This window comes from Lissotriton helveticus, chromosome 1_1 (assembly GCF_964261635.1).
Source record: "Lissotriton helveticus chromosome 1_1, aLisHel1.1, whole genome shotgun sequence".
NCBI classification, from domain to species: domain Eukaryota; kingdom Metazoa; phylum Chordata; class Amphibia; order Caudata; family Salamandridae; genus Lissotriton; species Lissotriton helveticus.
The window spans coordinates 1,650,311,326-1,650,323,024 of NC_136057.1; the positions used below are offsets into that span (position 1 = coordinate 1,650,311,326).

The following is an 11,699-nucleotide window of genomic DNA, read 5'->3' on the forward strand; positions in this document are numbered from 1 at the left end:
GGAGTACAGAAAACATGGGAGCAGGAAGGAGTACAGCCCTGGCAGTCAGACCACGAGAGAGGAGAGGCGCGTCCGATGGGAGCGGGAAACCCGACTGACTCCATGCCAGTACTCCTTCATTACCAAAGGCGGCCGCTGAAAGGGTGTACACTCCGCGGGTCAAAACTACGGGACATAGACCGGGAAGTGTTTGTGATCGGCGGCCTAAAACCACCACTAACAGGCATTAAGAGAAAAAAAAAAACAATACCCACCTGGAGCAAAGAGGAAACATTTTTGCTGAAAAGTTTAACTTTTTTTAATACCCTATTTCTTTATATAAAAAAAAACAACATTCACAGCCAAAAAGTGAAAGCAGAGACCACACCAATGGCGGTGAGCTGACCACTGAGCACTTAAGAGGCAAATACAGTTGTTGCACACGAACATCCGCACCCTCTTCCTCAAATGAACGTGGTGTGCTTCCTGTCAAAAATGACAACTGCAAAGACATCAGTGACAGCCAAAGCAGAATAACAACAAGAAATGCACTGCCTACCGGTGACAGTGGTGCACGTTTTTCACTGCCGTCAATCAAGCCAAAATGTTTACGGATTTCCACCAAAACCGGGTCTATTGAGGCCCAGAAGTGCACAATAATTGGACTGTAGGGGGTGTGACCAAGCGGGTTTTCCCAAAATGTAGATAAGAGAGGGAAAGTAATGTGCCCAAGTGAAATTCAAATAAAGCCAATTTGGCCACTCGGACTGGCCAGCCACCTCTTAGGCGTAACACTCATAAACAAGTGAAGACTAGCATTTTTTTTTAAAGATAAAAGTTGCAGGAAATGCGTTTTGATAAACGCGCCAGTGTTACGCCTATTTGAGAATTATTGATCCTGAGGTCCAATGCCCTCTTGTAAATACTGTTTTCTCCTCAAAATAGTATCATCACCTTAATCTGAAATTCATAGGCTTTTATTTACCTCTAAAAATGTTTCCTTTAAATGTCGTTTCTTACGTGTAATCTGTCCTCCCGTTATCGAGAAGCGTACACGTAAAGCGCCCGGACACCCTAGGGATTATGAGGTGCCACATCAAAAACTATAAATAGAATATAAATAAGATGGCTGTTCTTGTTGCTGCTATCAAAGTCAGAATCCTGGCAATGCTTCAGAAACGCACACTCGTGACATGCATCAACACGTCTGCAGTTCCACCGACACGAGAAAGATTAGACGGGTGTTAATGATTGATTAATTGTATATAGGTTTCGATGTGCTTTCCATTGGTTTTGTGTGCACACTATTCCTCATGACCCCGCCTCCCTCTGCTTTTCAGCGGAGTGTACCATATGCCGTGGTGTTGGGGGTTGTTTACATTCAAATCGTGCCGGCTGTTCTGGCTCCTAAGAACGCCAAAGTTTGTGTTTTTTATACGGTTCGAGTCGTACACACACACACTTCTTGCAATTCGTCAACGTGGGCTTCAATGAAGCACACCCGTGGCACCTACTGGCAAAATGTAGGCCACAGGGAAAAAGCAACGGGTGGGTGGGGTTAAAAGATGATAGACACGACAGTGGTCGGGTGTGTGGCCATTCCACAAACGAAATAATGTATGTTTATGATAAAACTGCTCCGCCGTTCCCTGCGACATAAAAAAAAAAATGAAAGCAAAAAAAAAAAAAAAAATTGGCAAGAACACCAACGGGCGACTGAGTAACCTGATCTGTTTTGATCATTGCATGCAGGCTCGCAGACAGAGTTTACAATCAAACCATAACAACATGAATGTATATCTTAGTCAATTACAAATTATATATCCTTACGAATGTCAAAATAAAACCAGGACCTCCAATCAATTCGGTGGCAAGGTGAAAGAACCTTTCCTCAACATTATGAATCATAAAAAGAGGAAATGCCACGGATTCGAAAAATGTACTAACAATAAACAAGGGTTCGCATCCTGTTGATCGATTTATGTCACAAGGCATCAAAACAACACTGCTGAGAAACTCCCGGGGTCGGAAAAAACGCTAAACAATAAAACACAGCTCTTTATTTCAGATCCCCTGCATGCAAATAAAATGGAGGGAAAGAGAGGCAGAGGGGTGTGTACAGGGACATGTGTGGGGGAAAGGGAGGAGTAGCAAAATGATTTAAAGTCACTGCCTAACATTCAAGTGAAAAATTGCCCCTCTCCAAATATGTTTCTCAGGCTTCCGCCCCCCTTCCGCTCTGTGCTACAAAGTTGTCTGGCATTTCTTACCTTGCTTGGAAAGCACAAGCGCTTCTTCCCGGTGCACTTGGGTGATGATGGAACCGCTTTCCATCTAACAATGACACAGACCCAGGACCCTTCGCTTGTCTCTCTTTTGCTCGAAGATCCCCTCTATTCCCCCTCCTCTTCTTCTTCTTCCTCCCCCCTTTGATTTGGAAGCTCCGATCTTCAAAATCGGCCAGAAGGAGAAGGGGGGAGTTCTTTTCCTTCCCCGTGTTGAGATTTCTTTTGGGGGGGCGGAGGGGTTCTAGTGCACCAGGAGGGTAAGAAGGCAGGTCCCCAGGTCTCAGAATTGGTCCAACATGGAGAATCCGAGCTAGAGCAGCAAAACAACAGGGGGAAATGGGACATGGGCAGTTTCAAGGCCCCCCTTCCTTCTACTACAGATAAACAAGCTGCTCTTGATCCGGCCTCCCTCACTGAGGCGTTCCCACCGACGGTCCCCGAAGGTGCTCGCCTTGCAAATGAAAGTCAATGCAGCTCCGATTGGCAGGAGGGAAAAAATGCGAAGCTTTTAGCTGAAATCCGACGTTGTTTTTTGCAGCCCATGGGACTGGGGCATGGAGGGGGCGCTTGAAACAGCAGGGCTCCTATGATTGGCTGCCAGGGCAGTGGGCGGACGATGGAGGGAGGCATTTTTACTATGCACTGTTTACCTAACAGCATTCCTGGGCAGAGCTGGGGGAGGGGGGGTAGGGGCCAGAGAGGGGTGGCAGGGACTTTCGGGCTTCATGTTTACAGTGCAGCGCTTGAGAAACGAGCAGCAGAGGCTGGGCTCTGGACGGGGTGGGAACGCTGGGTGGTGGCGAAGGAGGAAGAAACACGACCCAACATGGCAGCTGCAACCGAGTGCAAACACTCTCGGCGAGCAAAGGCACGGATACCCGACGGCTTAAGTGCATGAGAAATCGCAAATATAAAAGTTACGTTTCCTTATTTTTCCAGCCGGTCCGCAACAGACTGACCGCCTCCACTATTCGCCAGCTCCAAGAAATCATTTGGGTCGCGATGAGCGCTATTTATTTATTTAATGCATTTTTATAAAGCGCGGACTTTACCCGAAGGTGTCAGCGCACTGTATAGTAGAACCAGTTATGTTACATGAGAGAACTGTTACAGGAATGGAACAAACAAAAATAGCATGCCATAGAATCAAAGCGACGCAGGCATAAGGCGCACAATCTCAAGCACAGACTGAATAAGCAAAAATATGAATATATATGACAAATTTTACAATGACTAAAGAACTTCCTGGTGAAAAATAGCAGGCCATAGAATCAAAACAACGCAGGCAAAAGGAACACTATCAAACGCAGCAAGCACAGGATGTACAAACAAAAATATAAATATATGTGACAAATTTACAATGACTAAAGTACTTCCTGGCGGGGTCTGAGAAGGAGGGAATTAGTTCTGAAAGTGTCTTTGGAATAAAAGAGATTTGAGGTCCGCTTTGAAGATCTGGATGGAGGTGATGGCACGGAGCGAAGGAGGAAGCGAGTTCCAGATTCTCACCGCTTTACCTGAGAACGATTGTGCCATCAATTTTTCCCTTTTGAAGCAGGGGGGCTCAAGAAGGAACTTTTACGCATTCCGAGAAGGTCTTGAGCCTCCAGACAATTTCAGTTTATTCGCCAGATAGCGAGGGGAGGAAGAGTGCAGAGCTTTGTTGGTGATGCATGCCGTTTTGTAGATAGTTCTAGCCTTGATGGGAAGCCATCGGAGAGAAGACAAGATAGGAGTGATGTGGTCACTTAGTTTGGACCCTGAAATGAAGCGAGCTGCTGAATGGAGGACGGATTTGAGGGGGGAGAGGTGAGATTTTGGAAGCCAGTCAGAAGAGAATTACAATAATCCAGTCTAGAGAGAACTAGCGATTGGACCAAGGTTTTTAGGTCATTCTCCGGGAAGAACCGACGAATCCCCCATAAAAGGCGCAGCTGATAACGTGCGCTCTTGGCCATGGAATTGATGTGTGAGATTTGGTTGTCTTTTGTCAAGTATGACACCTAAGGATTTAGCGCAATCCAAAATAATGGGTTTACTGTTGAGTAGATTCAACTGATCCATCCAGGATTGAACAGGAGGCGGGGAGAGAGAGCTAGATAAGAGGAGGAATTCTGTTTTGGAGGGATTGAGAATGAGTTGGTGCACTAACATCCAGTTGTGAATAGCGTTGAGAGTAGAGATGAGTAGTGAGAGATCATGAGTGGAAGACACCTTGAGGTAGATTTCGGTGTCATCCGCATAGAAATGGTAGAGGATTCCAGATTTGCTTAGGAGGTTCCCAAATGGTTCCAGATAGAGATTAAACAGAGCGGGAGCAAGGATAGAACCTTGAGGGACGCCTTGACCAACCACCAGTGGAGACGAGAGACTGTTCGCAATCTTAATAATTTGGGATCTGTCCGAGAGGAAAGAGGCAAACCATTTGAGTACTGTGCCTTCCACGCCCATTCTCTGTTGAAGAATGTTAAGGAGGGTGTTGTGATTAACAGTGTCAAAAGCTGCAGAGAGGTCAAAAAGAATCAGAAGGCACGATTCCCCCGAATCGAGAATATGCAGCTCATCATCGATCACTTGCAGCAGGTCTGTTTCAGTGCTGCAATTTTGAATAAAGACCGACTGGAACATGTCGAGGAGATTATTGCCATAATGTGTTGGGAAAGTTGTTTTGCTACACATTTTTCTGTGATCTTTGAAAGAAAAGGGAGATTGGTGATGGGGCGGAAGTTATTGAGGTCATTTGCACTGCAGAGGTTTTTTTTTTAGCAAAGGGGGCGTGGCTTAGCCGGCAACGATGGTGGTCGTGTAGAGCGAGAGCTCCGACCAGCCTAATATCATCCTGAGCAAATATCCTTGCCCCGGACATCCAAAGAGCCGGAGCGGGAGGCGGCGCTGTAGCGTAGGGGTCGTGAAGCAGGTGGTGGAACTGCCAGGCGACAGCTCGCGCTGGCACAGCAGCAGTATACTGCGGTATTGATGGATGAGGCGCGGCAGGCATGGCTAGCCACTCGCAGTCGTATATACCAGTGGGGTGACAAATCAAGCAAGATGCTGCACCGCTTGTGCCAGGGTACATTTCACGCCCAACCACTTCCCCAAATATTATATCTGGAGGGGGTGCCGGTTCTTGGGCCTCCTGCCGTCGCGGAGAGCTTTGCGGCATACTATGAAGAGCTATACGCGCCAAGGGAATGGAATGCCTGGCGGATGATGTTATCCAGCGGTTCATCGACGATCTTCCCCCGCGGTCAGTTTTTGTGCAGCTGGGCCCACACCTCCGCCCGCTGTGGAGGAGGCATGTGAGAGTGGTGTGCTCCCCCCGGATTGGCGGCATGCGAAGGTGGTTCTCTTCTTAAAGCTGGGTAGGCCCCCCGAGAACCACGCGTCCTATCGCCCTATCTCCCTACTCAATACTGAGGCTAAGGTCCTTGCTAAGGCTTTGGCTAATATGCTCAAGCCCCACATTGCGGATTTAGTTCACCCAGGCCGCGGATTTAGTTCACCCTGGCCGCGGTGCCACACCTCAGGGAGAGGTGTGGCACCGCGGCCAGGGCGACTGACGCTGGAATCTGGGGACCACGGTTCGATCCCCGGCTCCGGCGGCAGGTTAGCCCAGCACCATGTGACTCTGGGCAATAGCTCGCTTAATCTTCCCGACGGCCCCCAGCGCCTAGAGACCCTTACGGGTGATTGTGCGCTTTACAAATGTGGACTTTACTTTACTTTACCCCGATCAGGCGGGGTTCATGCCTCGTAGGGCGACTCGCCACAATATTAGACGTGCCCACATCGCGGTATCGGCTTGGAGGAATCTGGGGGAGTAGGCAGCACTATTCCTGGCAGACATGATTTGATTTGATTTGATAACAATTTATATTGCGCATAACAATAACCCGCAGGTATCAAGGCGCCTAACAATCAGATCAAAGTGGGAATGTACAACCTTACATATAGGCTTGCAGGAAAAGGCGAGTTTTAAGGGCACTACGGAATATCTGCAGGGACGGTAGAGACCTGAGATCAAGGGGAAGGTCATTCCACCATTTAGGGGCAAGAGTAGAAAAAGCCCTGCCACCCCACTTGGCTCTGCGTATGCGGGGGACTGTCAGGAGTAGTTTCTTGGAGGAGCGCAGGGCCCTCCCAGGGGTGTAATGGGAAATGATGGAGCCGACTCACATGGCACTGTTCTTTGCAATGGCTCTGTAAGTCATGCATAGGACTTTGAAGCGCACTCGGTGTTCTACCGGCAGCCAGTGCAGCGCTTTTCTGGCCAACGTGGCCGAGGAGCGTTTGGGGATATCTAAAACAAATCTGGCTGCGGCGTTCTGGACTACCTGCAAGCGCTGCAGAAGGCTCCTATTTAGGCCCGCATACAGCGCATTGCAGTAGTCCAGTCGTGAGCCAATGAGAGCGACAGCTATTTGTTTTCTGGACTGCAGGGAAAGATACTTCCTAACTCTTCTGAGGGTGTGAATGATGCCCCAACAGGTGGAGATGGTTCTACTAACCTGTCTGCTCATGTCCAGGGCAGGGTCTATCATCACCCCAAGGTTCTTAGCAGATGCCGTGGGGGAGGGACATATTCCTAACGAGTCAGGCCACCAGCTGGCTGACCATGTGTCCTCTTTCCCTCCGAACACCATCACCTCCGTCTTCTCCCCATTCAGCTTAAGTGAATTGTGGATCATCCACAGACCAACCGCCTCCATACAAGATCTAAAATTGGAGGCGGTTGGTACATCTGAATGGGAAAGAGAGACGAGGATTTGGGTGTCATCAGCGTAAGAAACTACCTCCATCCCGAAAGATCTAATTAATCTGGCCAGTGGGGTCACGTAGATATTAAATAGGGTCGGACTAAGAGCCGACCCCTGCGGGACCCCACACAGCACAGGTCGGGATGGAGATAGAAACTCTCCCAGCTTCACTCTTTGTTCCCTTCCAACAAGGAAGGAAGTCAAGAGATCTAAAGCTGCGCCCTTCACTCCCACTTCCCTCAGACGAGATGTAAGTACTGAGGGGGAGAGGGTATCAAAAGCCGCAGTTAGATCCAACAGGACTAGGAGGGTGGTCTGGCCCCCATCTACTTGAGTGCGGATCTTATCGAGCACAATAGTAAGGGCCGACTCAGTGCTGTGTTCCCTCCTGAATCCATGCTGGGAGAAGTCCAGGCAGCCCGAGCTATCCACAAAGGCGGCAAGATGCTTGTTTAGATGTAACTCAAGCATCTTCGCAGGGGCTGGGAGCAGTGAGATCGGCCGGAAGTTTTTTAGGACCTCCGGGTCGAGGGAAGCCTTCTTCAGCAGAGGTTTCACTACTGCACTCTTCCACTCCGAGGGGAAGAGACCGTCCCTCAAGGCTAGATTCATAATTTCTAGTAGAGGCGGTAGGAAGGTTTCTCTACACTGCTTGATGATCCTCAGTGGGCAGATATCTAGGGGGGAGCCAGATTTAGTTTTATTGAGCAAAATCTCCAGGTCTTGCAGAGTGAGCAGGGGGAAAGAGTCCAGGGTGCTCCGTGGGGAGATGTCTGACGTGGTCATATTTGTCTGAACCAAGGCAGGGGGCCCACTGAATGAGGCTCTTTGTACCTCAAGTGCCAGATAGATGTCCTGTATCTTAGAATGAAAGAAGGACGCAATATTATCGCATAGATCTTGTGAAGGTGCGACGGGGTCAGGTATTTGAAGGTTGACTAAAGAATCAACGATTCTAAAGAGCTCCTTCGGTGAGGAGAGCGAGGTTGTCATGGCCACAAAGTAATCTTGCTTGGCCTGCACAATCTCAGATTTGTATTTTCTGACCAGAAGTTTATGGGCTTCCTTGTTCCTAAAGTCCCAACTCGACTGCCAGAGCCTCTCCATCCTCCTCACTTCTTGCCTGAGGAGTCTGAGGGATTCCGAGTACCATGGGGCAGAGGGTCTCTTCCTAGCTCGGCAGCGTGTTTGAAGTGGGGCAAGTTCATTCAGGGCCTCAGTGATGACCTGTTCAAAGTGACCGACCGCAGTCTGAACATTGTCCATGCTGATAGCGGAAAGGCTAGCCACCCATGGGGAAAAGGAATCATCGCCAATATTCCTAAAGTTTCTGCCAGTTTCCTTAGTGTGCTTCCCTGTTTTATTTCCATCCATCCGTGGATATTCCAAAAGAAATGGAACCGCAAGGTGATCCGACCAGGATAGATGTACCGGATCCATGATGGTCAAACGCTGGTCATTAGAGAAGATGCCATCTAGTGTATGGCCTGCACGATGAGTAGCGCCGCTGACTCACTGCGTGAGTCCACAGGAGACCAGGGCATCGATAAGACAAGAAGTGTCAGATAGATCTAGTCGTTCTAGATGATAATTAAAATCTCCCAAAATGGAGAAGTTATCACGACCAAAGTAAGGTTCCAGGGACTGGAGGAGGTTGTTTGTGAACTCAGTCCTCGAGCCCGGAGGGCGATACAACAGAATTCCGTTGAAAAAAGGGATTTGCCCTTCCTTTACGGTGAAGTGGAGGGCTTGAAAGCTATCCGGAAAGTCAGATATAGATACTGTGTGGCAATACAAGTGGTCTTGATAAAGGATCGCTATCCCCCCTCCCACTCGCCCCTGTCTGTCCAGTCTAGTCAGACAGTACCCTTCTGGGACCGCTTCGATCAGGTCAGGGCCAGATGACTCTTTAGCCCAGGTTTCCGTAATAAACACTAGAGCCGGCTTTCTATCGAGAACCATCTCCCTAAACATTATATTGTTCTTAACAAGGGAGCGGGCGTTGATCAAGATGCCTTCTACTCCGACTGTCATAGGTCCAGTGACAGCGGGGCGGTCAGCTGAGGGGTGAGGGGGGGAGGAATTGACAGACAAACATGTGTGGCAACAGCCACATCGCAGAGGGCGAAGAAGTTCGTATGGTTCGTAGGTATGCGAACAGATAAGGCTACGGGGTTTCAGGCGTACCATCTCATGGCGGGTATACTTAAAAGGGGAGACAGAGGCATCTTCTAAGTCCAGGGTCCAGCCGTCCAGCACGTCCACGGCGCGGATGGGCGCAGACGGGCTGGACTCTGGCGTGACTCCGGCGTCACTGTGGCGTCCACGCTGCGCGTACACGCTGCGCGCCATACCCTACTAATTATGTAGGGCTCTAGCGAGTCCACGTGTCGGCTTCAGCGAATGGCTGAGGAGTGCTTCTGAGACCGACCCAAAATGGCGCCCCAGGAAAACAAAGCGCGGGGACCGGGCCGCCCAAATGGCGGTGAATGCAGCAGGATTTTATAGTGCAGCAATGCGATCCGTGTCTAAGGGCACAGGTAGGGCAACTATGAATATCTAAACAATTCTAATCTGTAATTAAAACCAAGGTAAAAAGCGAGCAAAATTAAATAAACCAAAACGACAAAACGGGGCTTTTAAAATGACTGCAGGCTTCCAGCGCGTAGCGCTATATGCAAGGCGATATTCAAACAGAAGTAAAAACATGGACAGGACCTTTGATTCCCTGAGCTGGGTATATCTGCTCGCCCTGCTGCGGCGCCTCAACTTTGGCCCGCGCTTCATGGCTTATCTACAATTGCTATACACCAACCTCACGGCGTCTGTACTAATGGGGGGAGCTGTCTCTCGTTCATTTCAGGTCCGGCGGGGTACACGCCAGGGCTGTCCCCTTTCTCCCTACCTATATGCGCTCGCCATGGAGCCCCTGGCGGCGTCTGTGCGTATAGACGCCAAGCTCAAGGGCTTTAGGTGGTCGCCGAGCCTCACTGATAAAATAGCACTCTATGCCGATGACGTCTTGTTCTTTCTCACCGACCTGGACCGGTCGGGACCGCGGTTGCTACGTATCTTGCAGATTTTTGGTGAAACCTCCGCCCTATACATGAACCCGGGCAAATCGACGCTGTGGGTATTGGGCGGGCAGAGGCGGGTGGGAGCGTGGGCCTCTGGTCTTCAGCTGGCGTCTGGAGGGATGAAATACTTGGTGGTGTACCTGTCGGAGGAAGTGGCTGCCTCCCGGGAGCGCAACTGTGTCCCGGTATGGCACCGCACACGCGAGGACCTGAAGGCTTGGTCCCAAATGTCCCTAACGATATATGGCAGATCTGCCATTTTTAAAAAAATGGTGGCGCTCCCTCGTTTACTGTACCAACTACAGAATCATCCATACTGGATTCCGCCCTGCTGGTTTCAGCAGGTCAACTCGGCGCTGGGTGGGTTTCTGTGGGAGGGGGGGACAGTACGGATGGTGTTGCGAATGTGTTTCTTATCTTCCTATACTGGGGGGCTTGCTACATCTGATGTTCTCTCGTACTATCAGGCGGCGCACTTGCTGGTGCTCAATGAGTGGTGGTATGGCGATAGGTGTGATCCGGCCTACGCGGTTGAGCGACACCTAATGGGCTCAGCGTCCATACATACGCTGTTGTACTCCGCTCCGCTGCGGAGGGGCATTCCTTCCGCCACGCAGGTGGTATTCCATGTCTGGAGGCAAACGTTGGCTAGGATGGGGTGGTGGAACGTGCTCACCCGAGAGACTCCTCTCTGGCGGAATGGTCGTCTTCCCCGCCTTGATGCTTTACAGGGTTTCCGGGGTTGGGACGCGATAGGCATCTCCTCTCGCATGATTAGCTCCCCCGATTGTCTCCGGTGCGGCACAGAGGAAGGTACACTGTCTGGGGGTGTTCGGCGCTGCATAGATTCTGGAATGGAGTGTTTGCTTGCTTGGGGGTAGGTATTAGCGTGGGAGCTCCCGCACGCGCCGAAATTCGAAATTGGCTTTGTTGCACGTGATGGATGGGATTGGGGGCAATAGGTGCAAGCGCCACCTATTATTGCTGGGCCTTACATTGGCAAAGAGAGACATTGCCAGGGCGTGAAAGGCGCTTTGGACTCCGCCATTGGCTGCTTGGAAAAACGTCATGGACTTCTGTATGGGTCTTGAACAGCCTGTGTTCGTGGCCAGGGGGTGCCCTCGTACGCACTTTAAGATCTGGAAGAGGTGGGCGGACTACCGTGGTCTGGATTTGGAGCCGCCTCCCGAGAGGGCTGCCCTCCCAACCCATTTGATGGATGGTTTATTGGTTGTGAGATTGGAGTGTCTCGATGGACTTGGCATGCTTTATTATGTTTTTATACTGTAAATATGTGGCAGCATCAGTGCAAATGGGGGAGGCGGTGGGGGGAGGGGTGTTCTTCGTTTACCTACAAAAAGTCTAAGATGTTATTGTCAGTCTATTAATGTGTACAGTAGACTCCGGTTCCCGGAGCTATGCAATATATGTGAACTATGACAAATAAAATCTCTTTTAAAAAAAAAAAAAAGAAGGGGGGTAACCAGTCCTGTTTTGAGGAAAACTGGGAGGGATCCTTGACTGGGGAAGAGGTTGACTAGCCTGGTCCAGTAGGAGAGAGTGTTAGTATAGAAATCAATGGCGATGCCACTGGGTAT

General features: G+C 49.9%; 1 protein-coding gene across 1 annotated transcript in view; it reads right to left on the reverse strand.

Annotated features, from left to right (window-relative positions):
* CTDSP2 (CTD small phosphatase 2) overlaps nt 1–2,859 on the reverse strand; it is a 126,334-nt gene extending 123,475 nt beyond the window's left edge. Inside the window, exon 1 of the mRNA XM_078688831.1 lies at nt 2,250–2,859. Within this exon, the coding sequence (XP_078544957.1) occupies nt 2,250–2,313 (64 nt within the window). The 5' untranslated portion in view covers nt 2,314–2,859. The remainder of the gene's footprint in view (nt 1–2,249) is intronic.
* Nucleotides 2,860–11,699: the final 8,840 nt, after the last annotated feature.